At 42.4% G+C, this 27,366-nt stretch overlaps 1 protein-coding gene across 6 annotated transcripts in view; it reads right to left on the bottom strand.

The window, feature by feature from the left end:
• RELCH (RAB11 binding and LisH domain, coiled-coil and HEAT repeat containing) overlaps positions 1-27,366 on the bottom strand; it is a 190,901-nt gene that overhangs the window by 82,419 nt on the left and 81,116 nt on the right. For all 6 annotated transcript variants that reach the window (XR_011314046.1, XM_069730630.1, XM_069730633.1 and 3 more), the window contains 5 exons: positions 23,303-23,378; positions 22,950-23,045; positions 13,010-13,122; positions 11,620-11,710; positions 10,039-10,110 (listed from right to left, as the gene is read on the bottom strand). Coding sequence is in view for 5 of the 6 variants with exons in the window: in XM_069730630.1 (XP_069586731.1) it covers positions 10,039-10,110; positions 11,620-11,710; positions 13,010-13,122; positions 22,950-23,045; positions 23,303-23,378 (448 nt within the window). In the remaining variant the exon portion in view is untranslated. The remainder of the gene's footprint in view (positions 1-10,038; positions 10,111-11,619; positions 11,711-13,009; positions 13,123-22,949; positions 23,046-23,302; positions 23,379-27,366) is intronic.

Genomic DNA, 27,366 nt, shown 5'->3' with positions numbered 1-27,366 from the left:
GTATATTGGCCAGTCAAGTAGTATACTGCCCAGCCACGTATGTCACAGATTAAAAAATAAACATATACTCACCTTCCGCGGGAGCCCTTGTAGTCATGTCACCTGTGCGCGGTGCACTCTGCAGCTTCCGGTCCCAGGATTGGTAGCGCAGGACCCGTGATTACGTCGCGGTCACATGACCGTGACGTCATGGCAGGTCCTTCTCGCGCAGGACCTGTGATTAGGTCGCGGTCACATGACATGGCAGGTCCTTGTCGCATACCATCCTTGCCACCGAAACCTGACGCTTGCATGGAGCGGTTACCAGAGAGTGGCGAGGAGCGGGAAAGGCGGCGGAAGGTGAGTATATAATGATTTTTTATTTTTAACATTAGATCCTTTTACTATTGACGCGGCATAGGCAGCATCAATAGTAAAAACTTGGTCACACAGGGTTAATAGCGGCGGTAAGGGAGTGAGTTACCCGCGGCATAACGCGGTCCGTTACCGCTGGCATTAACCCTGTGTGAGCGGTGACTGGCGGGGAGTATGGAGCGGGCATTGACTGCGGGGAGTATGGAGCGGGCGCCGGGCACTGACTGCAGGGGAATAGGGAGGGACTAATCGGACTGTGGCAGTCGCTGATTGGTCGCGGCAGCCATGACAGGCAGCTGGCGAGACCAATCAGCGACTTGGATTCCATGACAGAGGTCGCGACCAATGAATATCCGTGACAGAAAGAAGGAGACAGAATGACAGACAGAAAGACGGAAGTGACCCTTAGACAATTATATAGTAGATGTCCACAGGTAATGATAATTTCCATATTATATGGCTATACTTGTTATGGTGGTATAGTTGTGTCTGTACAGGACTCCTTTTTATATTCGTGTATTTACTTTCTAAGGTGCATTACATATATGGGAGTCATGGCATTGTATTATTTATACAGGAATCATACATGGGAGTCATGGCATTGTATTATTTATGCAGCAATCATACATGGGAGTCATGGCATTGTATTATTTATACAGCAATCATACATGGGAGTCATGGCATTGTATTATTTATACAGCAATCATACATGGGAGTCATGGCATTGTATTATTTATGCAGCAATCATACATGGGAGTCATGGCATTGTATTATTTATGCAGCAATCATACATGGGAGTCATGGCATTGTATTATTTATACAGCAATCATACATGGGAGTCATGGCATTGTATTATTTATACAGCAATCATACATGGGATCCATGGCATTGTATTATTTATACAGCAATCATACATGGGAGTCATGGCATTGTATTATTTATACAGCAATCATACATGGGAGTCATGGCATTGTATTATTTATACAGCAATCATACATGGGAGTCATGGCATTGTATTATTTATGCAGCAATCATACATGGGAGTCATGGCATTGTATTATTTATACAGCAATCATACATGGGAGTCATGGCATTGTATTATTTATACAGCAATCATACATGGGAGTCATGGCATTGTATTATTTATACAGCAATCATACATGGGAGTCATGGCATTGTATTATTTATACAGCAATCATACATGGGAGTCATGGCATTGTATTATTTATACAGCAATCATACATGGGAGTCATGGCATTGTATTATATATACAGCAATCATACATGGGAGTCATGGCATTGTATTATTCATGCAGCAATCATACATGGGAGTCATGGCATTGTATTATTTATACAGCAATCATACATGGGATCCATGGCATTGTATTATTTATGCAGCAATCATACATGGGAGTCATGGCATTGTATTATTCATGCAGCAATCATACATGGGAGTCATGGCATTGTATTATTCATTGCAGCCATCATACATGGGAGTCATGGCATTGTATTATTTATACAGCGATCATACATGGGAGTCATGGCATTGTATTATTCATGCAGCAATCATACATGGGATCCATGGCATTGTATTATTCATGCAGCAATCATACATGGGATCCATGGCATTGTATTATTCATGCAGCAATGATACATGGGAGTCATGGCATTGTATTATTTATACAGCAATCATACATGGGATCCATGGCATTGTATTATTTATACAGCAATCATACATGGGAGTCATGGCATTGTATTATTTATACAGCAATCATACATGGGAGTCATGGCATTGTATTATTTATACAGCAATCATACATGGGAGTCATGGCATTGTATTATTTATACAGCAATCATACATGGGAGTCATGGCATTGTATTATTTATACAGCAATCATACATGGGATCCATGGCATTGTATTATTCATACAGCAATCATACATGGGATCCATGGCATTGTATTATTCATACAGCAATCATACATGGGATCCATGGCATTGTATTATTCATACAGCAATCATACATGGGAGTCATGGCATTGTATTATTCATGCAGCAATCATACATGGGAGTCATGGCATTGTATTATTCATGCAGCAATCATACATGGGAGCCATGGCATTGTATTATTCATGCAGCAATCATACATGGGAGTCATGGCATTGTATTATTCATGCAGCAATCATACATGGGAGCCATGGCATTGTATTATTCATGCAGCAATCATACATGGGAGTCATGGCATTGTATTATATATACAGCAATCATACATGGGAGTCATGGCATTGTATTATTTATACAGCAATCATACATGGGAGTCATGGCATTGTATTATTCATGCAGCAATCATACATGGGAGCCATGGCATTGTATTATTCATGCAGCAATCATACATGGGAGTCATGGCATTGTATTATTTATACAGCAATCATACATGGGAGCCATGGCATTGTATTATTTATACAGCAATCATACATGGGATCCATGGCATTGTATTATTCATACAGCAATCATACATGGGATCCATGGCATTGTATTATTCATACAGCAATCATACATGGGAGTCATGGCATTGTATTATTCATGCAGCAATCATACATGGGAGTCATGGCATTGTATTATTCATGCAGCAATCATACATGGGAGCCATGGCATTGTATTATTCATGCAGCAATCATACATGGGAGTCATGGCATTGTATTATTCATGCAGCAATCATACATGGGAGCCATGGCATTGTATTATTCATGCAGCAATCATACATGGGAGTCATGGCATTGTATTATATATACAGCAATCATACATGGGAGTCATGGCATTGTATTATTTATACAGCAATCATACATGGGAGTCATGGCATTGTATTATTCATGCAGCAATCATACATGGGAGCCATGGCATTGTATTATTCATGCAGCAATCATACATGGGAGTCATGGCATTGTATTATATATACAGCAATCATACATGGGAGTCATGGCATTGTATTATTTATGCAGCAATCATACATGGGAGTCATGGCATTGTATTATTCATGCAGCTATCATACATGGGAGTCATGGCATTGTATTATTTATGCAGCAATCATACATGGGAGTCATGGCATTGTATTATTTATACAGCAATCATACATGGGAGTCATGGCATTGTATTATATATACAGCAATCATACATGGGAGTCATGGCATTGTATTATTCATGCAGAAATCATACATGGGAGTCATGGCATTGTATTATATATACAGCAATCATACATGGGAGTCATGGCATTGTATTATTCATGCAGCAATCATACATGGGAGTCATGGCATTGTATTATTTATGCAGCAATCATACATGGGAGTCATGGCATTGTATTATTCATGCAGCAATCATACATGGGAGTCATGGCATTGTATTATTTATACAGCAATCATACATGGGAGTCATGGCATTGTATTATTTATACAGCAATCATACATGGGAGTCATGGCATTGTATTATTTATACAGCAATCATACATGGGAGTCATGGCATTGTATTATTTATACAGCAATCATACATGGGAGTCATGGCATTGTATTATTTATACAGCAATCATACATGGGAGTCATGGCATTGTATTATTTATACAGCAATCATACATGGGAGTCATGGCATTGTATTATTTATGCAGCAATCATACATGGGAGTCATGGCATTGTATTATTTATACAGCAATCATACATGGGAGTCATGGCATTGTATTATATATACAGCAATCATACATGGGAGTCATGGCATTGTATTATTTATACAGCAATCATACATGGGAGTCATGGCATTGTATTATATATACAGCAATCATACATGGGAGTCATGGCATTGTATTATTTATACAGCAATCATACATGGGAGTCATGGCATTGTATTATTTATGCAGCAATCATACATGGGAGTCATGGCATTGTATTATTTATGCAGCAATCATACATGGGAGTCATGGCATTGTATTATTCATGCAGCAATCATACATGGGAGCCATGGCATTGTATTATTTATGCAGCAATCATACATGGGAGTCATGGCATTGTATTATTCATGCAGCAATCATACATGGGAGTCATGGCATTGTATTATTCATGCAGCAATCATACATGGGAGTCATGGCATTGTATTATTCATGCAGCAATCATACATGGGAGTCATGGCATTGTATTATTCATGCAGCAATCATACATGGGAGTCATGGCATTGTATTATTCATGCAGCAATCATACATGGGAGTCATGGCATTGTATTATTTATGCAGCAATCATACATGGGAGCCATGGCATTGTATTATTCATGCAGCAATCATACATGGGAGTCATGGCATTGTATTATTCATGCAGCAATCATACATGGGAGTCATGGCATTGTATTATTTATGCAGCAATCATACATGGGAGTCATGGCATTGTATTATTCATGCAGCAATCATACATGGGAGTCATGGCATTGTATTATTCATGCAGCAATCATACATGGGAGCCATGGCATTGTATTATTCATGCAGCAATCATTTCTACGCGTGTTATGGGATTTATCTGCCTGCATATTACAACACAGAATAACATGCCATTGCTTCGCTGTAGTACTATGTGTCCCCATCTCAGGGCTCACAGGTTCTGCATTCTGTCTGTGGTCAGACCTCTCGGTCACTCTTGTGACTTTTTCATTACTACTTTGCATTTTATATTTCTTGCATGTAATAAATTACTCTGCATTATATTTGATCATGGTTCGCTCCTTCCATATCGCTGTCGGTTTCTATCCGAAAATGATTTTCCTTAATATAGAAACGGATTAATTTACTGCTGTCAGATATACTTTCCATGCACCTTACACATACTGATCTGAAATCCCTTCCTTTTTTCTACCGTTATTTGTCTACAAGCCTGTTAAAACATGTAATGTAGATAAAAGCATAAAATGGTCTTATCGCAATTAATAATTAACTAATAAGTATGAGAACTATTGGGTAGGTGTCCCAGGTGCTCAGCCATGTGCCCTTCCTGCGCCCTCCTCGCTGTGCGGTGTCTGGCTGCAGTAGGACCATTCTCTATGGCGCATTTGTAGCACAGCACCGAGATGGCCCCCATAGCCGTGCCCAGGCCAATATTGGAAATGGACAGCAGAAGAGTAAAGGGGCAGTCCGGCCCAAATCGATAGGTTTGCAGTCACGCACTGTGCGCTGCAGGTATTCGCCGGTTTCTGACCCGGGATCGGAGGGTATGTATGAGTTATACATACCCCTGGCCAGTGTGCACGGCCGCACACATGTATGGAGTTAGGCCACGCCCACATCACCTCGCTCAATAAGAGTGTATGGAGCAAGGCCACGCCCTCTAGAGGGGCCTGGCCGGGGTATGTATAACTCATAGACCGGTGAATCCCCGCAGTGCACTGTGCGTGCACTGGGGGGGGGGAATTCAGAATTCTGTGAAGTCACACAGTCACTGCAGACTCATCGATTTGGACCGGACAAACCCATTTGAACTTTGTGTTCTTCGCAGGGTTTCCACAACACTGGATATTTTAAAAACAAGCAGAAATCCCAGCAACCTGACAATTATAGAGTCAAGTGCATTTTTTGTTTACATTCTTGGGTTAGATTTCCTTGTAAAGGAATCGGTTACCAGGTTTTAGCTACCACATCTGAGATCAGCATATTGTAAGGCCAGAGACCCTGATTCCAGCGATGCATCGCTTACTGGGCTGCTTGCTGTCATTTTATCTGCTGAACATCTAGCAGCTCTCTGAATGCTGAGCCCTGTATAACCCGGCCCACACCACGGATTAGCAGTGTGTCTGTACACTGTGCAATAAAACTCCCCATCTATGATCTGCACCAATGTTTCCTGCCACATCTGTCTCTCGCCTTCACATATAGTCTTGAAAGCTTGCCATGTGCTACCATCATTTCAAGAGAAGCAATGAGTTGGCTTACAGCTGGTACACACACTAGCCCGGGTCCCCAATCTGTGGCTCGTGGTCCCATAAGCTAGCACGTCACCGGCATTCTGAGACCGTCATTTCATCCAGCTGCCCATCTCATTTATACATTAAACCTCTAGGAACCATTGGTAGAGTATTTTCATTGCTTGTACAATCAGTCTAATTGATCCCAACAATGGGTGCCTCAATGAAAGATCGTTCTTCATTGTATATTTGATTGGTTTCTGATCTTTCAAGGAAATCAAATTTATTAGACACAGAGAGCAGAAAACAGATGCAAGAAAACCAACAAAAGAACTGCAGGCCTCTCAAAGGATAGAACACCTTGGGAGACAATATTTGTTTTTCACATGGAAGCATGTATTTTGGGCTAATCATTTTTTTCCATGTGCATTTTATTATAGATTTTGCACCGTTTGGCTTTAACAGGCTCTTTACTTCCCTGCATATTGCTGGCTTCATAATGAGTTAACTGAGAATCCATCAGTGAGCTCCTGCTGAAGGGGAACTTGTCCCAAAGATATCCATAGTCCATATCCTTTTAAGACTCCACTATAATAAATGGTCATGATATATGCTAAAAGGGGTTGAGCAGAAATTGGGATTCATGGGAGAGTGGCAAACTGAAAGCTTTGAATATGCAAGACAGATTTCTGCGAATTGGAACGGATATAAAGGCTCTTTCACACTGGCCGCTGCAAACCGTATGGTAACAAACAATTGTTAAAATAATCATCTGGTCTCCAAACACTTGGCAGCCTGTCAGCATTATATTCCCTGCTTACAAAAATAAGGAACAAGGGGCTGATTCCAAGCCCTTTAGCGTTACTAAATCTTAACAGCCGCACTAATGAGCAATAATAGGATCATTTGAAATAAGAGGAAGGAGATTCGGAGTCATTAGTTACAGGTCCTTCACAAAAAATTAGCATATAGTGTTAAATTTCATTATTTACCATAATGTAATGATTACAATTAAACTTTCATATATTATAGATTCATTATCCACCAACTGAAATTTGTCAGGTCTTTTATTGTTTTAATACTGATGATTTTGGCATACAACTCCTGATAACCCAAAAAACCTGTCTCAATAAATTAGCATATTTCACCCATCCAATCAAATAAAAGTGTTTTTTAATAACAAACAAAAAAAACCATCAAATAATAATGTTCAGTTATGCACTCAATACTTGGTCGGGAATCCTTTGGCAGAAATGACTGCTTCAATGCGGCGTGGCATGGAGGCAATCAGCCTGTGACACTGCTGAGATGTTATGGAGGCCCAGGATGCTTCAATAGCGGCCTTAAGCTCATCCAGAGTGTTGGGTCTTGCGTCTCTCAACTTTCTCTTCACAATATCCCACAGATTCTCTATGGGGTTCAGGTCAGGAGAGGTGGCAGGCCAATTGAGCACAGTAATACCATGGTCAGTAAACCATTTACCAGTGGTTTTGGCACTGTGAGCAGGTGCCAGGTCGTGCTGAAAAATGAAATCTTCATCTCCATAAAGCATTTCAGCCGATGGAAGCATGAAGTGCTCCAAAATCTCCTGATAGCTAACTGCATTGACCCTGCCCTTGATGAAACACAGTGGACCAACACCAGCAGCTGACATGGCACCCCACACCATCACTGACTGTGGGTACTTGACACTGGACTTCAGGCATTTTGGCATTTCCTTCTCCCCAGTCTTCCTCCAGACTCTGGCACCTTGATTTCCGAATGACATGCAAAATTTGCTTTCATCAGAAAAAAGTACTTGGGACCACTTAGCAACAGTCCAGTGCTGCTTCTCTGTAGCTCAAAAGTGGCTTTACCTGGGGAATGCGGCACCTGTAGCCCATTTCCTGCACACGCCTGTGCACGGTGGCTCTGGATGTTTCCACACCAGACTCAGTCCACTGCTTCCTCAGGTTCCCCAAGGTCTGGAATCGGTCCTTCTCCACAATCTTCCTCAGGGTCCGGTCTCCTCTTCTCGTTGTACAGCGTTTTCTGCCACATTGTTTCCTTCCAACAGACTTACCATTGAGGTGCCTTGATACAGCACTCTGGGAACAGCCTATTTGTTGAGAAATTTCTTTCTGGGTCTTACCCTCTTGCTTGAGGGTGTCAATGATGGCCTTCTTGACATCTGTCAGGTCGCTAGTCTTACCCATGATGGGGGTTTTGAGTAATGAACCAGGCAGGGAGTTTATAAAAGCCTCAGGTATCTTTTGCATGTGTTTAGAGTTAATTAGTTGATTCAGAAGATTAGGGTAATAGGTCGTTTAGAGAACCTTTTCTTGATATGCTAATTTATTGAGACAGGTTTTTTGGGTTATCAGGAGTTGTATGCCAAAATCATCAGTATTAAAACAATAAAAGACCTGACAAATTTCAGTTGGTGGATAATGAATCTATAATATATGAAAGTTTAATTGTAATCATTACATTATGGTAAATAATGAAATTTAACACTATATGCTAATTTTTTGAGAAGGACCTGTATATATAATCGGATGTGTGATGCTCCAAGCCGCACTTGGATGGGAAAAAAACAAACATTTTAAAAAGGTAATAGTGATGAGCAACTGTGCTGGGATAAGGTGGGCTAAGCATGCTCGGTGCTAACCGAGTGACTTCGGCATCCTCCAATAATACAGTATGTTCTAGTCCCTGCACCTGCATGTCTCCCTGAGTGTGCTGCGCTGTTAAACAGCCGCGAGACAGGCAGCCGCATATTTTTCGAGCACTCTGAAGTCACTCTGTTAGCACCCAAGCATGCTCAGATAACACCTTATCCCAGCACGGTCGCTCATCACTGAAAGGCAACTGTGCTTTCAAGTGATTTTCTATAATAGGCTGCCCTGTATGTGTCTAACACCAATACTGGCCATTATGTAAGGGGATAACTGCGGAGATAGCTGGAGATTAGCTGTAACTTGCCATCCACTGCTGATGGAGGGAGGAGAGGAGCTGCAGTGGTCTCCTCCGTAGGCCGCAGAGATGGGAACGCCTGCTCTTCACTCACTAACAGGTGAGCTGCAGCAACATCGGGCACATTATACACCATAGGCGAGCGGTGTTGATCTGAACCTGTACCGTGGTGCGGGAAGACGTCCTTTTCCCTGTAACGAAGCTAACTCTGCCACTATGGCCGATACTTAGCTTCTCTGCTTGCAGATGTCTTGGGACTACCTCCCTGGGCACTCTCTCCATGTCTGCGCTGTCCCATCACTTGATTGTTAAATAACTCCGCACCGCCTGGCTAGGCTTCCTACCTCACACCTCGACTCAGGAGTAGCAGTCAGTCCTACACTTTTCCTGGTCTCCACTCTGTATCATGCTATCCGGGGCCTCGGTCTCCGCTCACTTTAGTGACACCCAGTTTATGCGGCTCTGCTGACTAATCAGACCATGTTTCTGCTTCTGGCTGCAAGCTAGACCTTCCTGGCAGGCCACTCCCTCTGTCCCTTCACTTTATCCACTCCCACGCTGGGCTATTCCCAACCATTAACTAACTGTGGTTGGGCAGAATACACCCTGTCACTAATAACACATTTCTCAACACTTTGCACATCAAAAATACATTTCAACAATACACAATGGGGAATGTGGGCAGAACTTCCAGCTTTTTTCAAATTAACCCCTGATGTAAAGTAAAGCACTGGTCAGAGAGCTCTGCACCATGTTTTTCGGCGTGCTGTTCGAGGGCTCCTTATGGTAGGAGCTGTAGGAACACTTACAGGGAGGTACGGTGCTAGATCTCCACATGATTCTGCCACAAGCAGTCTTCTTTCCGGGTATTTGTGATTGATCTGGAAGACAGCATAACAAATACACAGCTAGCAATGAATAGAAATGAGGGGATTTTTTTTTTTTTTTTTACATTTTTTACACAGATCATACAATAGAATACAATATTCCAAAATATAAGTACATTCAGGCTGTGTGCACACGTTGCGTTTTTCGCGCTATAAAGACGCATAAAAAGCACATACATTATTCATCCCGTCATTTAGAATGCATTCTGCAATTTTTGTGCACATGAAGCTTTTTTTCCGCGCAAAAAAAATGCAGCATGTTCATTAATTTTGCGGATTTTTCACGCTATTTAATGCATTGGGAAGCTCCTGGAAAAAAAACGTACAAAAAAACGCATTCGGATTTCTTGCAGAAAATGTCTGTTTTTGCTCAGGAAATTTTGGCAAGAAACCCTGAACGTGTGAACATAGCCTTACATTTAAATGAAGTTTAAAAGCTGACAGGTTTCCCATTAGGCCCTGCTAGAGGCTATAGGAGAACATAGGAGGCCCTTATTATGACCATGTTCACCACAGAAATAGTAGAAGGGATTGGCCACTACTTTATTGATCGCCTATCCATTGACCATCAATATCTGAATAAAAGTTCTCAGATCCTGCAGGGACACAGGATCCACAACAGTCAGGTGATCCAGCCCTTGTACTATAGAAATGCCGGAGCTGCTGTGTCCAGGCAGCATCCAAGAACGTTTAGTAACAGCTTATCAGATATTGATGGCCTATACTAAGGACAGATCATCAAGGAAAGGTAGTGGACAACCCCTTTGTGGTTGTAGCCATCGCTGATACAGTATGGAGGCTGTTACTTACAGTCGGCAACCACTAGTCATCAGATTACTGCATGTCTGTGGTGCCCCGTGCTGAAAGTGTATCTACAGTGCTGTAAATCTTCAGCAAATGTCACATTTTAAAGGGGTTTTCTAGGCTCAAGAGAGATTCCCCTGTATTTCCAAGATATTAGCTGCTCCTGTGACTGCGAGTATCAGAGCACCGCATAAGAATATAGTCCACATGTGACCACTGGCATGCCGCATATTAGCCGTCACGACGGCCCACTCATCCGAGACATACAGGTGAATTCTGACAGTGTGCACAATGCAGTCACATTTTGGCAATCTACAGACATGCATAGTGACAGCAGAAATCTCTTGAGCCAGGAAAAAACCCTTTCAGTATTCAGTATACATAGCCACGTACATGTACGCATGTCTGATATATAAACACGTTTCCTTCGTTTTAATAAAACAATTTTGAATTGGAGACACATGTAAAGTTTATTGCTCTTTTTTTAATCTTGGTTTTGTTCAACATGGTTACAGTGAAAACCATACCAAAAAACAGAAAGGAGAGAGGCTCCAAAGTGACTGCATGTAGAAAAGCACCGTGGTGAGTATCAGCATGTACATACAGGATTAGTAAGAGCATGGAAATAAGAATAAGCGACATGTGTCAGCTCACGAGAAGCTTAGCCTGCGGATACTGGCAGCCAAATGGTAGACTTACTTGTTCCCAACACTGTGGCAAAAGTTCTGCTTCAACTCGAGTCGGTCCAACATGCCGGGCAAAAGCCACACATCCTGTTAAAATCATCTGCCTACAGCGAGAGAAAGGTGGACAGGACACATCGCATGCGCATTATTGATAGACGCACTTTCATGATGCACATCCTAAACAGATAGAATGGTTCTTCATTTAGCAAAACAGCAGATCAAGCCGTAACTAGTGATGAGCGGCCGTGCTGGGATAAGGTGTTATCTGAGCATGCTCGGGTGCTAACTGAGTGACTTCAGTGTGCTTGAGTCCCCATGCCTGCATGTCTCGTGACTGTTCAACAGCCGCAACACATGTAAGGATTACCTGTTTGTTAGGCAATCCAGCACGTTTTGCAGGTGTCGAACAGCTGCAAGACATACAGCTGCGGGGACTGGAACATATTTTGAGCACGCCTTTGAGCAAACCTTATCTGAGCATGGTCACTCATCACTAGTCTTAACCCCAACAAATTTGTTGGTGTTTGGAGGACTGTAAAAACTTAAAAAGGATCACTGAAAAAAAAAAAATGTACAAGGCATTCAGCATCAATAACTTTGGCATGTTACTGGGCTTAGGACAAGAACCATTTGTTAGTCAAAAAGCTGATCTGAACATGTCCCCCTACAGGAACCCCCATCTGTAGTAAACTGTAGGGAAAAAATGTTTGTACCAACAAAGGATAAATGAAGCATTGTCACCCATAGGCTGTCTGTGGCACGCAGGCAGGAAAGGTCCGACAGGGCAAGAGATTCTCAGACAATCACTTATACTCTGGCCAAGAAGCTTTTAGAGTAGACTGTTCTCCTTTTCATGTAGACAAGTACACTAATTAATAGATGCTACAAAGAGTTGATGATCTATGAGGGGGGCCGGGTCCCAAGACCCCCACGATCACCCAAAACAGCACTCTGATGTTCACAGCTCTTGTATGCAGTCTGTGCAGAGCTCTGTATGAGCACCCATCTGTGAGAGCAGTGTACGGACCCTACTAATGAGCCTGCATCCACCCTATGGGTCCATACACAGCTCAGCGAGGTGGCGTGTACAGATCCTGACACTGAGACCACACAGCGCCGTGTGCTGGCTGCATACAAGAGCTTGGCACTTTAGAATGGCATTTTGTGCAATCAGTGGTGGTCTCAGGAACCGAACCCCCACAAATCAGCACTATTTGTAGTGTCTATTATGTATAAAAACTTGCATAATGACAGCTACACTTTAACAAAAAACCCTAATGAATGCTGTGTGTAACCCTTCTGATCTGCCAAGAGTGGAGGAAGAGAGGGAAAATATCAGCCTGCTCCTCCATGGAGCATGTACCCAGATGTGACACTGGATGGGGCCATGAAGGACACCATACCTCTGCTCATCGTCCGGCCGCTTTATTAAATTAAACAGAATATGCAGGAGCTGGTCTCTCTCCTTAGGCTCGGGGTGGAGGCAAGCGGTGCACAGTATCAATGGAATCAATTCCTGTTTATCAAGGGAAGAAAAAACAGAAGTCTAAAAACAAGCCAAGCAGAAAAACACCACAAATTATTCACTTTTAATTTGACATACACTGATGAGCAGAAATCTTGTGTCCTTACTTTGTGGCAGCACACAGAGTACACAGTAATAAGGCCAAGTTCAGAGGTTTTTATTTTAGCAAAAAATCAAAAATGGATCAGAAGAAGCAAAGAAACTGAAAAATAGAGGAACAAAAAGAACTAAATGATGCAGAAAAGGCTAGTTGTGAGAAAATGCCTCATGGGCTGAAACAGAGCAGGATATATTTAGCATTTTACTAAACCATGACAGGCTCTAGAATTCAATGACTCTTACACATATCTTTCAGAAACATCTGTACAAAATGTAGGAAAAAAAAGGAATTCCCAGGAGAAAAGACAACACAAATTCGGAACAGCGGATTTTATAGGGAATCTGTCACAAGGTTTGTGCTATGTAATCGGAGAGTAGCATGATGTAGGAGCAGACACCCTGATTCCACCAATGTATAACTTACTTTACTGGGTGCTGCACGATTGATTAATCTCTTTCCTGCAGATCCAGCAGTTCTCTGAATACTGAGCCCTGTATGACCCAGCCTATGCCACTGGTTGCCAGCTTTCTGTGTATACTCTGCATAGGTAGAAAGCTGCCAATCAGTGGTGTTGGCCAGCTAAACAGAGCAAGGTCCAAGACAACAAGTCGTCCAGTGATAATCTCCCATTAATAATACACTGATTTTACTGAAACTACAACAAGCAGTCTAGCTAGTGACACATCCCTAGAATCAGGGTCTTGTGCACCTCTCAGATTCCCTTTCGGAGTGTGTACTAGAGGCGCAGGGCCTTGTCTCGTTTAGTACCAGTCTATCAGTGGGTTAGCTATCATTGTCTGAATACTTGTTCAGATACTTTCATCTAATTCTATCCTGAAAAAACTAATGATAAAAAATCCCAGCCGGCGCTGTACCTGCCTGCACATACATGTAGGATCAGTGTGGGAACTTAAGCAGAAGACAATAAGTGCACTGCACGCAGGGAGAGGCCGCAATGCATCCTGAGGAGGGAACTGCACCACCAACAGGCATCAGCTGAGCTATACGAATCCACTATTTCCCTACACCATCAGTGACGTTCCCACCACTATGAAAGGTGGCACGTGTCAGCCATAAATTACTTGTTTAATCAAGATTTTCTTAAACACATTTTTATTTTGTACTAGCTGAAGAGCCCAGCGTTGCCTGGGCATAGTAAATATCTGTGGTTAGTTATAGCACCTCACTTCTCTTATTTTCCCATCACGCCTCTCATTTTCCCAATCACATCTTTCATTTTCCCCCTCACATCTTTCATTTTCCCCCTCACATCTCTCATTTTCTCCCTCACGCCTCTCATTCCCCCCTAACACTTGTCATTTCAACCTCACATCTGTCATTTTCTGATTTCTCCACTATTTTTCCTCACTCCTCATTTTGCACTCACACCTCTTCATTTTCACCTCACACCTCTCATTTTCACCTCATCACCTCAGTATATATATGTATATAGTATATACCTGTGTGTCATCTCCTCCTGTATATAGTATATACCTGTATGTCATCTCCTCCTCTATATAGTATATACCTGTGTGTCATCTCTCCTGTATATAGTATATATCTGTGTGTCATCTCCCCTGTATATAGTATATACCTGTGTGTCATCTCCTCCTGTATATAGTATGTACCTGTATGTCATCTCCTCCTCTATATAGTATATACCTGTGTCATCTCTCCTGTATATAGTATATATCTGTGGGTCATCTCCCCTGTATATAGTATATACCTGTGTGTCATCTCCTCCTGTATATAGTATGTACCTGTATGTCATCTCCTCCTCTATATAGTATATACCTGTGTCATCTCTCCTGTATATAGTATATATCTGTGTGTCATCTCCCCTGTATATAGTATATACCTGTGTGTCATCTCCTCCTGTATATAGTATGTACCTGTATGTCATCTCCTCCTCTATATAGTATATACCTGTGTGTCATCTCTCCTGTATAGTATATATCTGTGTGTCATCTCCCCTGTATATAGTATATACCTGTGTATCATCTCCTCCTGTATTAGACCTCGTTCACACGTTATTTGCTCAGTATTTTTACCTCAGTATTTGTAAGCTAAATTGACAGCCTGATAAATTCCCAGCCAACAGGAAGCCCTCCCCCTGGCAGTATATATTAGCTCACACATACACATAATAGACAGGTCATGTGACTGACAGCTGCCGTATTTCCTATATGGTACATTTGTTGTAGTTTGTCTGCTTATTAATCAGATTTTTATTTTTGAAGGATAATACCAGACTTGTGTGTGTTTTAGGGCGAGTTTCGTTTGTCAAGTTGTGTGTGTTGAGTTGCGTGTGGCGACATGCATGTAGCGACTTTTGTGAGATGAGTTTTGTGTGGCGACCTGCGTGTAGCAACTTTTTGTGTGTCTAGTTGCATGTGACAGGTTAGTGTAGCAAGTTTTGCGCATGGCGAGTTTTGCGCGTGGCGAGTTTTATGTGTGGTGCCTTTTGAGTATGTGCAAGTTTTGTGTGAGGCAACTTTTGCATGTGTTGTAACTTTTGTGCATGTGGCAATTTTTCCGCGTGTGCAAGTTTTGCGTGTGGCGAGTTTTCCATGAGGTGAGTTTTGCACTTGTGGCGAGTTTTGCAAGAGCCTAGTTTTTGCATGTGGCGAGTTCTGCGCGTGGCGAGTTTTGAGCGGCGACTTTTGTGTTTCGACTTTTATGTGGCGAGGTTGGTGTATTTGTGGTGAAATGTGTGCTGAGGGTAATATGTGTTCAAGCACGTGGTAGTGTGTGGCGCATTTTGTGTGTGTGTTCATATCCCCGTGTGTGGTGAGTATCCCATGTCGGGGCCCCACCTTAGCAACTGTACGGTATATACTCTTTGGCGCCATCGCTCTCATTCTTTAAGTCCCCCTTGTTCACATCTGGCAGCTGTCAATTTGCCTCCTACACTTTTCCTTTCATTTTTTCCCATTATGTAGATAGGGGCAAAATTGTTTGGTGAATTGGAAAGCGCGGGGTTAAAATTTCACCTCACAACATAGCCTATGATGCTCTCGGGGTCCAGACGTGTGACTGTGCAAAATTTTGTGGCTGTAGCTGCGACGCCTCCAACACTTTTCCTTTCACTTTTTTCCCCATTATGTAGATAGGGGCAAAATTGTTTGGTGAATTGGAAAGCACGGGGTTAAAATTTCGCCTCACAACATAGCCTATGACGCTCTCAGGGTCCAGACGTGTGGCTGTGCAAAATTTTGTGGCTGTAGCTGCGACGGTGCAGATGCCAATCCCGGACATACATACATATACACACACACACACACACACACACACACACACACACACACACACACACACACACACACACATTCAGCTTTATATATTAGATATCACTATCTATATACAAAAAAAAATCCTAAAATCTTGAATTTTTCGCCACACTTCTAAAGCCTAATATTAGCCTGATAATTTGTATTCTGTATAGATCACTTTTCAGCGGACTCCTTAATATCACAGGCGGGATCATCAGCTATATGATCCACCATTAAAGGGACACTGTCACCTGAATTTGGAGGGAACAATCTTCAGCCATGGAGGCGGGGTTTTTGATTCACCCTTTCCTTACCCGCTGGCTGCAATATTGGATTGAAGTTCATTCTCTGTCCTCCATAGTACACGCCTGCGCTGTGCAATCTTGCCTTGTGCAGGCATCTACTACAGAGGACAGAGAATGAACTTCAATCCAATATTGCAGCCAGCATGCAGCCAGCGGGTAAGGAAAGGGTGAATCAAACACCCCAAAACCCCACCTCTATGGCTGAAGATTGTTCCCTCCAAATTCAGGTGACAGTGTCCCTTTAAGAGAAAAGTGATAGACACAAACCAACTTCCACCCAACCTCCCACCTACCCGACCTCCCTTCACAGATCAATGTGCATTCATAGAACAAATCCTTAAGTCAATGAATCCGAACTTGTCCATAACTGGCCGGGGTTCATGTCGCTGCTGTAAATCACATTTCTACATGGTATTAAATTTAAGCTCAGGCAACATAACAGACCCCATGATCATGATTAAAAAAAAAACATGTAAAATATACCAGTATATATTTCACTAGTTAGTTTTACATATCACAAAATTAAAGCAGCACGTTCCCTTTAAACAGGAGATGAAAAGTAACAGCAGCTTGACAAGGGTAAGAGACAATTGTAACATTTAGGTCACCTTTTTGTGCTACCATAGACTAACCCATCGGATATATGTTGTCCTTATTCGGAAAGACATCAAAGCTACAAATTACAGTTTAGTGTAATGAGATATAAAATTTGCATCCAAAAATACACACACACAAAAAAAACAACACAGATAGTCTCTAACAGCCTGGCCAAACCCAATTCTAATTACTGCCTGTAAAGTAATATATAAAGCTCTTGTGCTGCCATCTAGTGATCCAAATCATTCACAGCATATCCTATAACGTAAGGTATATATATGTAGGAGAAAGACTGGAGTAACCAATACGTGGGTAAGAAAGTACAAATTTATAAATTATAAATTTTGTACTTTCTTACCCACTTATTGTTTACTCCAGTCTTTCTCCTACTTATATAGTCATGATACGGAGTCAATAAAATATTGTAAATGTGGGTTGATACCATTTAGTATCCCCACCTCTGGCATATTAATATGCAATGGGGTTTTTTTTTTCTGTGTCAATGTAAGGTATATATAGCACTAGGCTCACAGAAATCTAACAAAAATCTCAAATTTTATTAATAACTATTAAAAGTGACAAATAGTAGAAAAGGTCGTCACAAACAAAACTGTTTCATCACGGTTGTATAAGTAATAATATGATTTAACAAGATTTGAAGGTAGGGGGAAATTATTTTTTTCAGGAGCTGGTACAACTGGAATTAGAGATACCATATTATCTCAAGACACAAAGAAAAACTTAACACATGCATTATTATTCCTATTTCTCCTTTTTTATGCTTCGTCCCTGTATTTGCCTACTAGTGATGAGTAAACGTGCTCGGATAAGGTGTTACCTGCTCGTGCCTTATTAACAGAGTATCCTCTGGGTGCTGGAATACTATGTCCGAGTCCCTGCGGCTGCGTCTCTCAGCTGTTTGACAGCAGCAACACATGCAGGGATTACCTAACAAACAGACAATGCCTGCATGTGTCACCGGTTGCTGCAGTCGAACAGCCGAGAGACATGCAGCCGTGGGGACCCGGACATAGTATTCCAGCACGCAGAGGATACACTATTAACACACTCATTCATCACTAGCCCCTACCTAATCGCCATTTTGTTTCTGTCAGGTTGCCAAGCTCCGCAGTTAGGTACGGGCAAATGTAGGGACTAAGCAGAAAAAAAGGACAAATATGGCCTTTTCTTTAAATCTATGGCCAATAATACACAGTTATGGCCGAAAGTGTTGACACCCTTGAAATTGTTACAGAAACGGAAGTATTTCTCCCAGAATATTATCGCAATTAGAAGTTTTGTTATACAAGTTTCCTTTCATAAATTAAAGAGAATTCCACACAAAACACCAAAAATGGGCCAAACAGGATAGTCCAACTCCTCATTAAGCAAGTTATTGGAGTGGATCTCCCATTAAGTCCTCAGCTCTATTAAATATTTTCCATGAATCCATATCCAAGAGATCTATTAGATTGCCCTTACATATGATAACAGCAGCACGCTGTTTGATTGCCCACCATTGGAAGCAAACCTCTCCACCTGCCCAACTAGATCTATGTTCTCACATCAAAGATATCAGGAACTCGGAATACAGGGCAGCCCTTAACGACAATGCTGTAGAGAGATTTAACCTGGTTTGGTCTCCTTGGGATTCCTTTTGGTCCATGATAAATATATGACATGGATATATCTAGGGCATAACATTCCACAACATTTCCCCCCTTCCCTTTTGTCAGTGTGTTTGTAAAATTATACGCTTTATCTACTTAAAAAGGTTTAACTATTACTATAGTATAAGATTGGTTGTTAACCTATAAATGGGCAGCACGGTGGCGCAGTGGTTAGCACAGCAGCCTTGCAGCGCTGGAGTCCTGGGTTCTAATCCCACCCAGGACAACATCTGCAAAGAGTTTGTATGTTCTCTCCGTGTTTGCGTGGGTTTCCTCCGGGCACTCCGGTTTCCTCTCACATTCCAAATACATACTGATAGGAATTCTAGATTGTGAGCCCAATCGGGGACAGTGATGATAATGTGTGCAAACTGTAAAGCGCTGCGGAATATGTTAGCGCTATATAAAAATAAAGATTATTATTATTATTATTATTAATGATAGTGAAAAATCTAAAATGCCTAATTATTTTTTCTTTTCCATGTGATGCTTGTTTAAACTCACTTGTGTCAAGTGACGGGTGTGGGCAATATGAAAATCACATCTGAAACCAGATAAAAAGGGGAGGAGTTGACTCAATCTTTGCATTGTGTGTCTTTGTGTGCCCCACTAAACATGGAGAACAGAAAGACAAGAAGACAACTGTGAGGACTTGAGAATCAAAACGGTTGAAAAATATCAACAATCTCTAGGTTACAAGTTAATCTCCAGAGATCTTGATGATCGTTTGTCCACGGTGCGCAAAATAATCAAGAAGTTTACAAACCATGCCACGAGAGCTAATGTCACTGGATGTGGACGGCAGAGAAAAATTGATGAATGGTTGAAACGCAGCATAGTCCAGATGGTGGATAAGCAACCCCAATCAAGTTCTAAAGAAATTTAAACTGTCCTGCAGGCTCAGGGTGCATCAGTGTAAGTGCAAACTATCTGTCGACATTTGATTGAAAAGAAACGCTATAGCAGGAGACCCAGGAAGACCTCACTGCTGACACAGCAACATAAAGAAGCTAGACTGCATTTGGCCAAAATGTACATGAATAGGCCAAAATCCTTCTGGGAAAGCATCTTGTAGGCAGATGAGACAAAGACAGAGCTTTTTATTAAAGCAAAACATTCTACCATTTACCGAAAATGGAATGACGCCTACAAAGAAAAGAGCCAAGTACCTACAGTCAAATATGTTGGAGGTTCAAAGATGCTTTGGGGGTGTTTTGCTGCATAGGTACTTACCTACACGCAACCTCCGATCCTCTCAAGATCTCCTTCTCTACTCACCTCTCATCTCTTCTTCCCACAACCGCATCCAAGACTTCTCCCATGCTTCCCCCCATACTCTGGAACTCTCTACCCCCAACACATCAGACTCTCGCCTACCATAGAAACTTTCAAAAAGAATCTGAAGACCCACCTCTTCCAACAAGCATACAGCCTGCAGTAATCCTCAACCTACTGAACCACCACACAACCAGCTCTACCCTCTCCTAGTGTATCCTGACCCATCCCCTGCAGACTGTGAGCCCTCGCGGCCAGGGTCCTCCCTCCTTATGTACCTGTGTGCCTTATTTTTTGCTCAAGTTTAATGTATTTGTCTAGATTTGCCCCCTTGTTCACATGTAAAGCGCCATTGAATAAATGGCGCTATAAAAATGTATAATAATAATAATAATAATAAATAATATGGCACTGGCTGCTTTGACTATGTGCAAGGCATCATGAAACCTAAAGATTACCAGAAGATTTTGGTTCGCAATGTAGTGCCCCATGTCAGAAATCTGGGTTTGTGTCCTAGGTCATGGGTCTTCCAGCAGGACAATGACTCCACACACTTCAAGAAGCACCCAGAAATGGATGAAAACAAAGCACTGGAAGCTTCTGAAGAGGCCGGCAATAAGTCCGGATCTAAATCCCATTGAACACATGTGATAAGATCTTAAAATTGCTGTGGGGAGAAGGCACCCTTCAATATGAGATTTCAGGAGCAGTTTACAAAAGTAGAGTGGTCAACAATTCCAATAGAGACAAGCAAGAAGCTTGTTGATAGTTATATGAAGTGACTGATTGCAGTTATTTATTCCAAAAAGTGTGCAACCAAATATTAACCCCTTCACGACATGCGCCGTACTAGTACGGCGCATGCCGTGAATCCCCCTTTGATGTGGGCTCCGGCGGTGAGCCCACATCAAAGTCGCGACATGTCAGTTGTTTTGTACAGCTGACATGTGCGCGCAATAGCGGCGGGTGAAATCGCTATTCACCCGCCGCTATTAACCTGTTAAATGCCGCTGTCAAACACAGACAGCGGCATTTAACTACCGCATCCGGCTGGGCGGCTGGATATGACGTCATCGCCGACCCCCGTCACATGATCGGGGGTCGGCGATGCATCAGGAAGGTAACCATAGAGGTCCTTGAGACCTCTATGGTTACTGATGCAGGCCTGCTGTGAGCGCCCCCCTGTGGTCGGCGCTCACAGCACACCTGCATTTCAGCTACATAGCAGCGATCTGATGATCGCTGCTATGTAGCAGAGCCGATCAGGCTATGCCAGCTTCTAGCCTCCCATGGAGGCTATTGAAGCATGGCACAAGTAAAAAAAAAAATGTTTTTAAAAATATGAAAAAAATATAAAAAATATAAAAGTTTCAATCACCCCCCTTTCACCCCATCCTAAATAAAACAATAAAAAAAAAAATCAAACATACACATATTTGGTATCGCCGTGTTCAGAATCGCCCGATCAATTAAAAAAAAGCATTAACCTGATCGCTAAACGGCGTAGCGAGAAAAAAATCCGAAACGCCAGAATTACGTTTTTTTTGGTCGCCGTGACATTGCATTAAAATGCGATAACGGGCGATCAAAAGAACGTATATGTGCAAAAATGGTATCATTAAAAACATCAGCTCGGCACGCAAAAAATAAGCCCTCACCCGACCCCAGATCACGAACAATGGAGACACTACGGGTATCGGAAAATGGCACTTTTTTTTTTAGCAAAGCTTGGAATTTTTTTTCATCACTTAGATAAAAAATAACCTTGTCATGTTTGGTGTCTATGAACTCGTAATGACCTGGAGAATCATAATGGCAGGTTAGTTTTAGCATTTAGTGAACCTAGAAAAAAAGTTAAACAAAAAACAAGTGTGGGATTGCACTTTTTTTGCAATTTCACCGCACTTGGAATTTTTTTCCCGTTTTCTAGTAAAAGACATGGTAAAACCAATGGTGTCGTTCAAAAGTACAACTTGTCCCGCAAAAAATAAGCCCTCACATGACCTTATTGATGGAAAAATAAAAAAGTTATGGCTCAGGGAAGGAGGGAAGTGAAAAATGAAAACGCAAAAATGAAAAAGGGCCGCGACTTGAAGGGGTTAAGATGAGGGTCCCAACAATTTTGTCCGGCCCATATTTTTTTTTGTGAAATTAAGTTCACTTTGCCATTTTTTTCTCATTTTTTTGTGTTGTGCCTCCATTACCAGACTGGACAAAGTGGGCAATACAACGAACAGAAGGGCAACAACATAGAGATGTTCAGAACTACCAGAGACAAAAATGCTGCTAGGACTCAATTATCATATATGCTTAGGACATATATGGGGGAAGCGGATGGGACCAGGATGATCGGAATATTCTCACTGCTGGATGAACAGACAGAAAGGACAGAGGTACTAGATTCTGGAGAGCACGGGGGGATGCGGCGGGGATGACATGCTGTACTACTAACTCACCTGGCAGAGATGCATAACCATTTTCTAGAAGCAGATGCATGCACAAAAATAAAACTGTCAACTGAATTAATGCTCTACATACAGACTGGAAATTTTCATCTAGGCAGAACTAATTCTAAATCACCGAAATGGAAGTGTTTTACCTCTCTTTTTGCAAGCAGCACATTTGGGACGATATGAGGCAAGCAGCGGCCCAGCATCAGCATTACTCCATTCTCACTGTCTGCGATCCTGGACACCTGCAAATGACAGACGTTTACTGTCAGCTTTGCTCCAAAACAATTAAAATCCACATATAAAGGCTGAGAAATCCAATAATGCTTTCTACATGCTAAGGGGAGATTTATATTAAAAAAGATTTTTCCACCTGGCAAAATGTAATGCATTCGACTGCCACAAATTAAAAAAAAACACCCAAGATGATCAGTTATTTAGTTGGTAAACCCTGAAGAACATAGGAAAAATAGGTAACACAAAACATGCAAAGGTTTCTCACCTCTGAGCCTAAACGACTGTCGGACGACATGCGACAGAAAGACAGAAGAGCTTGATGAAAGGCCGGAGATAGTTTTCTGTTGGAAAGCATAGACAGAATTACTTACAGCTTATCGGATGCATAGATGCAAGGTGTATACCGCCAGCTGCTGAAGTGCCAATGAGACCCCCTGGAAGCTTTGTATTAGTACTGTGCATGCAGAGTAGATGTACGAATAACTATCAGGGTCCAGCAACCAAGAGCGACCCTTCCGCTGGTACTTTAAAAGTACAATTGTGATGAAAATCACTATAAAAGTTATATGCTAGAACAATGACCATCAATTAGAGGGAATCGGTCACCAGGTTTTTCATATGTACACCTATGGCCAACTTTCAGCCCCATAAGACAGCATTCTAAAATGCTGTATTTATGACTCCAATTCGCCCAGCTCGCCAAAAAATCTTTTATTATAGTCACCTATGGGGCAGTCTGCTGGTCTTGGTCCACTGCCATCTCTCTTCTTGCGATGCCATCCTCAGTCTCTACTTTGTGTGGATAAAGCATCATACATCATCCAGTGTTCCCCTTCTCACTCCTGCACAGGCGCACTCCTCTCTGCCCTGCTGAGGGCAGAGCAAAGTACTATTCTGCGCATGAGCAGTGAAAGGCCAAAGGACACATGTGCGCATGCACATTACAGTGCTTTGCTCTGCCCTATTTTACATTTTAAAAATTACTGTAAGGAAAATGGGCTGATGCAAAAGTTTGCAGATTTGTGTGTTCAGATAACTAACCAACGTTTCACACCTTAATTAGCCCATTGTGGTTATGGTTTGATCATCATACTGTTCAGAGACACCTGCACAAATATGGCCTTCATGGAAAAGTCATCAGAAGAAAACCTCTCCTGCGTCCTCACCATAAAATTCAGAGTAATGCAAAAGAACATCTAAACAAGCCTGATGTATTTTGGAAACAAGTCCTGTGGACCGATGAGATTAAAGTAGAACTCTTTGGCCACAATGATCAAAAGGTGGAGTAAAAAAGGGCACAGAATTTCAGGAAAAGAACATCTCGCCAACCATTAAGCATAGGGGTGGATCAATCATGCTTTGGGGTTGTGTTGCAGCCAAAGGCACAGGCAACATTTCACAGGTAGAGGGAAGAATGGATTAAATGAAATTTCAACAAATTCTTGATGCAAACATAACATCTGTAAAAAGCTGAAATTGAAAAGAGGAAGAGGATGGCTTCTACAAGTGGATAATGATCATAAACACATGTCAAAGTCCACAACAGACTACCTCGAAAGGTGCAAGCTAAAGGTTTTACAATGGCCCTCACATTCCCCTGATATGATCATTGAAAACCTGTGGCTAGACCTTAAAATAGCAGTGTATGCAAGGCGACCCAGGAATCTCACAAAACTGGAAGAATTTTCCAAGGAAGAAAGGATGAAAATCCCTGAAATAAGATTTGAAAGACTCTTGGCCCCCTACAAAAAGCGTTTACAAGCAGTGGTACTTGCAAAAGAGAGTGCTACTTGGTGCTAACTATGCACGGTGCCCAAACTTTTGCATTGGCCCATTTTCCTTTTTGTAATCCCTAAATGTAAAAGAAAACAATATTGTTTTTCCCTAAAATACAAAGGAAATGTCTAATAGAGAAAATATACAATATCCATCAGGAAATCCGCTCCCAATCACCAAGTTCAGTGACTCCCATCCCTCCCTGCATTTCCCCTGGCTCACTCTCCACATTCGATCCCATCACAGAAGAAGTCTCCAGGCTCCTCTCCTCTTCTCGTCCGACTATATGCACCACCGACCCCATTCCCTCACATCTCCTCCAGTCTCTCTCTCCAGTCGTCACAACTCACCTAACTACAATCTTTAATCTCTCCCTCTCCTCTGGCATTTTCCCCTCCTCCTTCAAACACTATCATTACTCCATTACTAAAGAAACCCACCCTCGACCCATCCTGCACAAACAACTACAGACCAGTCTCCAATCTCCCCTTCATCTCTAAACTCTTGGAGCGACTGATATGCTCCCGCCTTACCCGTTACCTCTCCACTCACTCCCTTTTAGACCCTTCACAGTCCGGTTTCCGCCCCCTACGTTCGACGGAAACTGCACTCAAAGTGACCAATGACCTTCTGACAGCAAAACGTAACGGTGACCACTCTCTGCTCATTCTTCTCGACCTTTCTGCAGCTTTCGACACTGTTGACCACCCTCTCCTACACTCTAGGCTCCAGTCACTTGGCATTAAGGACACTGCTCTCTCCTGGTTCTCCTCCTATCTTTCTGACTGCTCCTTCAGTGTTCTATTCCCTGGCTCCACTTCATCTCCTCTTCCTCTCACTGTCGGGGTACCTCAGTGCTCAGTTATTGGCCCCCTTCTCTTCTCCCTCTACACGGCCCCAATTGGACAGACCATCAGCAGGTTTGGCTTTCAGTACAATCTTTATGCCGATGACACAACTATACACATCCTCCCCTGACCTTACCCCCGCTGTACTACAGAACGCCACTGACTGTCTGCAGTCTCCAACATCATGTCCGCTCTCTATCTGAAACTCAACCTCTCCAAAACTGAACTACTTCTGCTCCCGCCATCTACTAACCTCCCTAAATCTGACATTTCCCTCTCCGTGTGTGGTACCATAATAACACCCCGGCAGCAGGCGCGCTGTCTGGGTGTTATGTTTGACTCCGATCTCTCCTTCACCTCCCATATACAATCTCTTGCCCGCTCGTGCCGCTTACACCTAAAGAACATCTATAGAATCCGCCCTTTTCTCACCATGGAAAAAACAAAAACCCTCACTGTCGCCCTGATCTACTCCCGCCTGAACTACTGTAATGCTCTACTTATTGGCCTCCCCCTTACTCGACCTTCCCCTCTCCAGTCTATCCTTAATGCAGCAGCTAGGGTCGTCCATCTGGATAATTGTTACTCAGACTCGTCCGCTCTTCGCCAGTCGTTACACTGGCTGCCCATTCATTACAGGATACAATTCAAAGTACTTGTTCTCACCCACAAAGCTCTCCACAGTGCGGCACCCCCATACATCTCCTCCCTCATTTCTGTCGACCTAACCGACCGCTGCGCTCTGCAAATGACTTTCGACTCCAAGACTTCTCCCGTGCTGCACCAATCCTCTGGAATGCTCTACCCCAAGATATTAGGACCATCCACAATTTGCATAGTTTTAGGCGCTCGCTCAAAACACATTTGTTCAGAGCGGCCTATCACATTCAGTAATCAAAGTCATTTTATGTTTGTGTGTGTGTAGCCCATTCACTATCTCCATCTATCCCCCACCCCCTGAAGATGGCTGGACCATCATTGTAAATACATCATTGTAAATACACACCTGTACTTTGTATCTCCCCCACCTCATTGTAGATTGTAAGCTCTCACGAGCAGGGTCGTTATATTTCGCTTTAATTATTGTATTGTTAACGTTGTTACGGTTTGTGTTTGAAACTGTTAAACTGTAAAGCGCTGTGGAATATGTTGGCGCTATATAAATAAAGATTATTATTATCATCTTTACCTTTAGCCATTTTAGAGATCATTTCATCTTAAACTTGCTTAACTGTGCATAACAACAGTAATTTTGACCAGGGGTGGAAAAACTTTTACATGCAACAGTATTCAGCATTATAGAGTGCTGTCACATGAGGCTGAAAGGTGGTAGCCACAGCCTGGTGGCAGGTTCCCTTTAATACCACATATATATTATGTTGCGCATTATGACAAAGTTTGTGATCACTTAAGCAGCAGGTATAAAGGAAAGCGGCCTCAGAACGTTCCTATGTACCTAAAACACCAAACTACGCAGGTGCTCACGCTCCCAGATGCCGGTCAGATATCGGGTGTTTTGGCTGCAGCAGTGACGTCACGTTTACCTTGTGCAAATCCTCCAGCCAATCACTGAGCTCAGTAGCTTGTGCCGTCTACATCAGCTGAGGTCCGTGATTGGCTACGGTGGTGAAGACCACTATAGCACAGATCTGAGCAGTGGGAGCGGTACTGAACGTGGGGAGGGCGAGTACTTGCTCTGTTTATT

The sequence above is a fragment of the Ranitomeya imitator genome, chromosome 6, assembly GCF_032444005.1.
Source record: "Ranitomeya imitator isolate aRanImi1 chromosome 6, aRanImi1.pri, whole genome shotgun sequence".
In the NCBI taxonomy this organism is placed as follows: domain Eukaryota; kingdom Metazoa; phylum Chordata; class Amphibia; order Anura; family Dendrobatidae; genus Ranitomeya; species Ranitomeya imitator.
The sequence above is the reverse complement of the archived record's forward strand: the minus strand, read 5'-3'. Positions and strand labels throughout refer to the sequence as shown.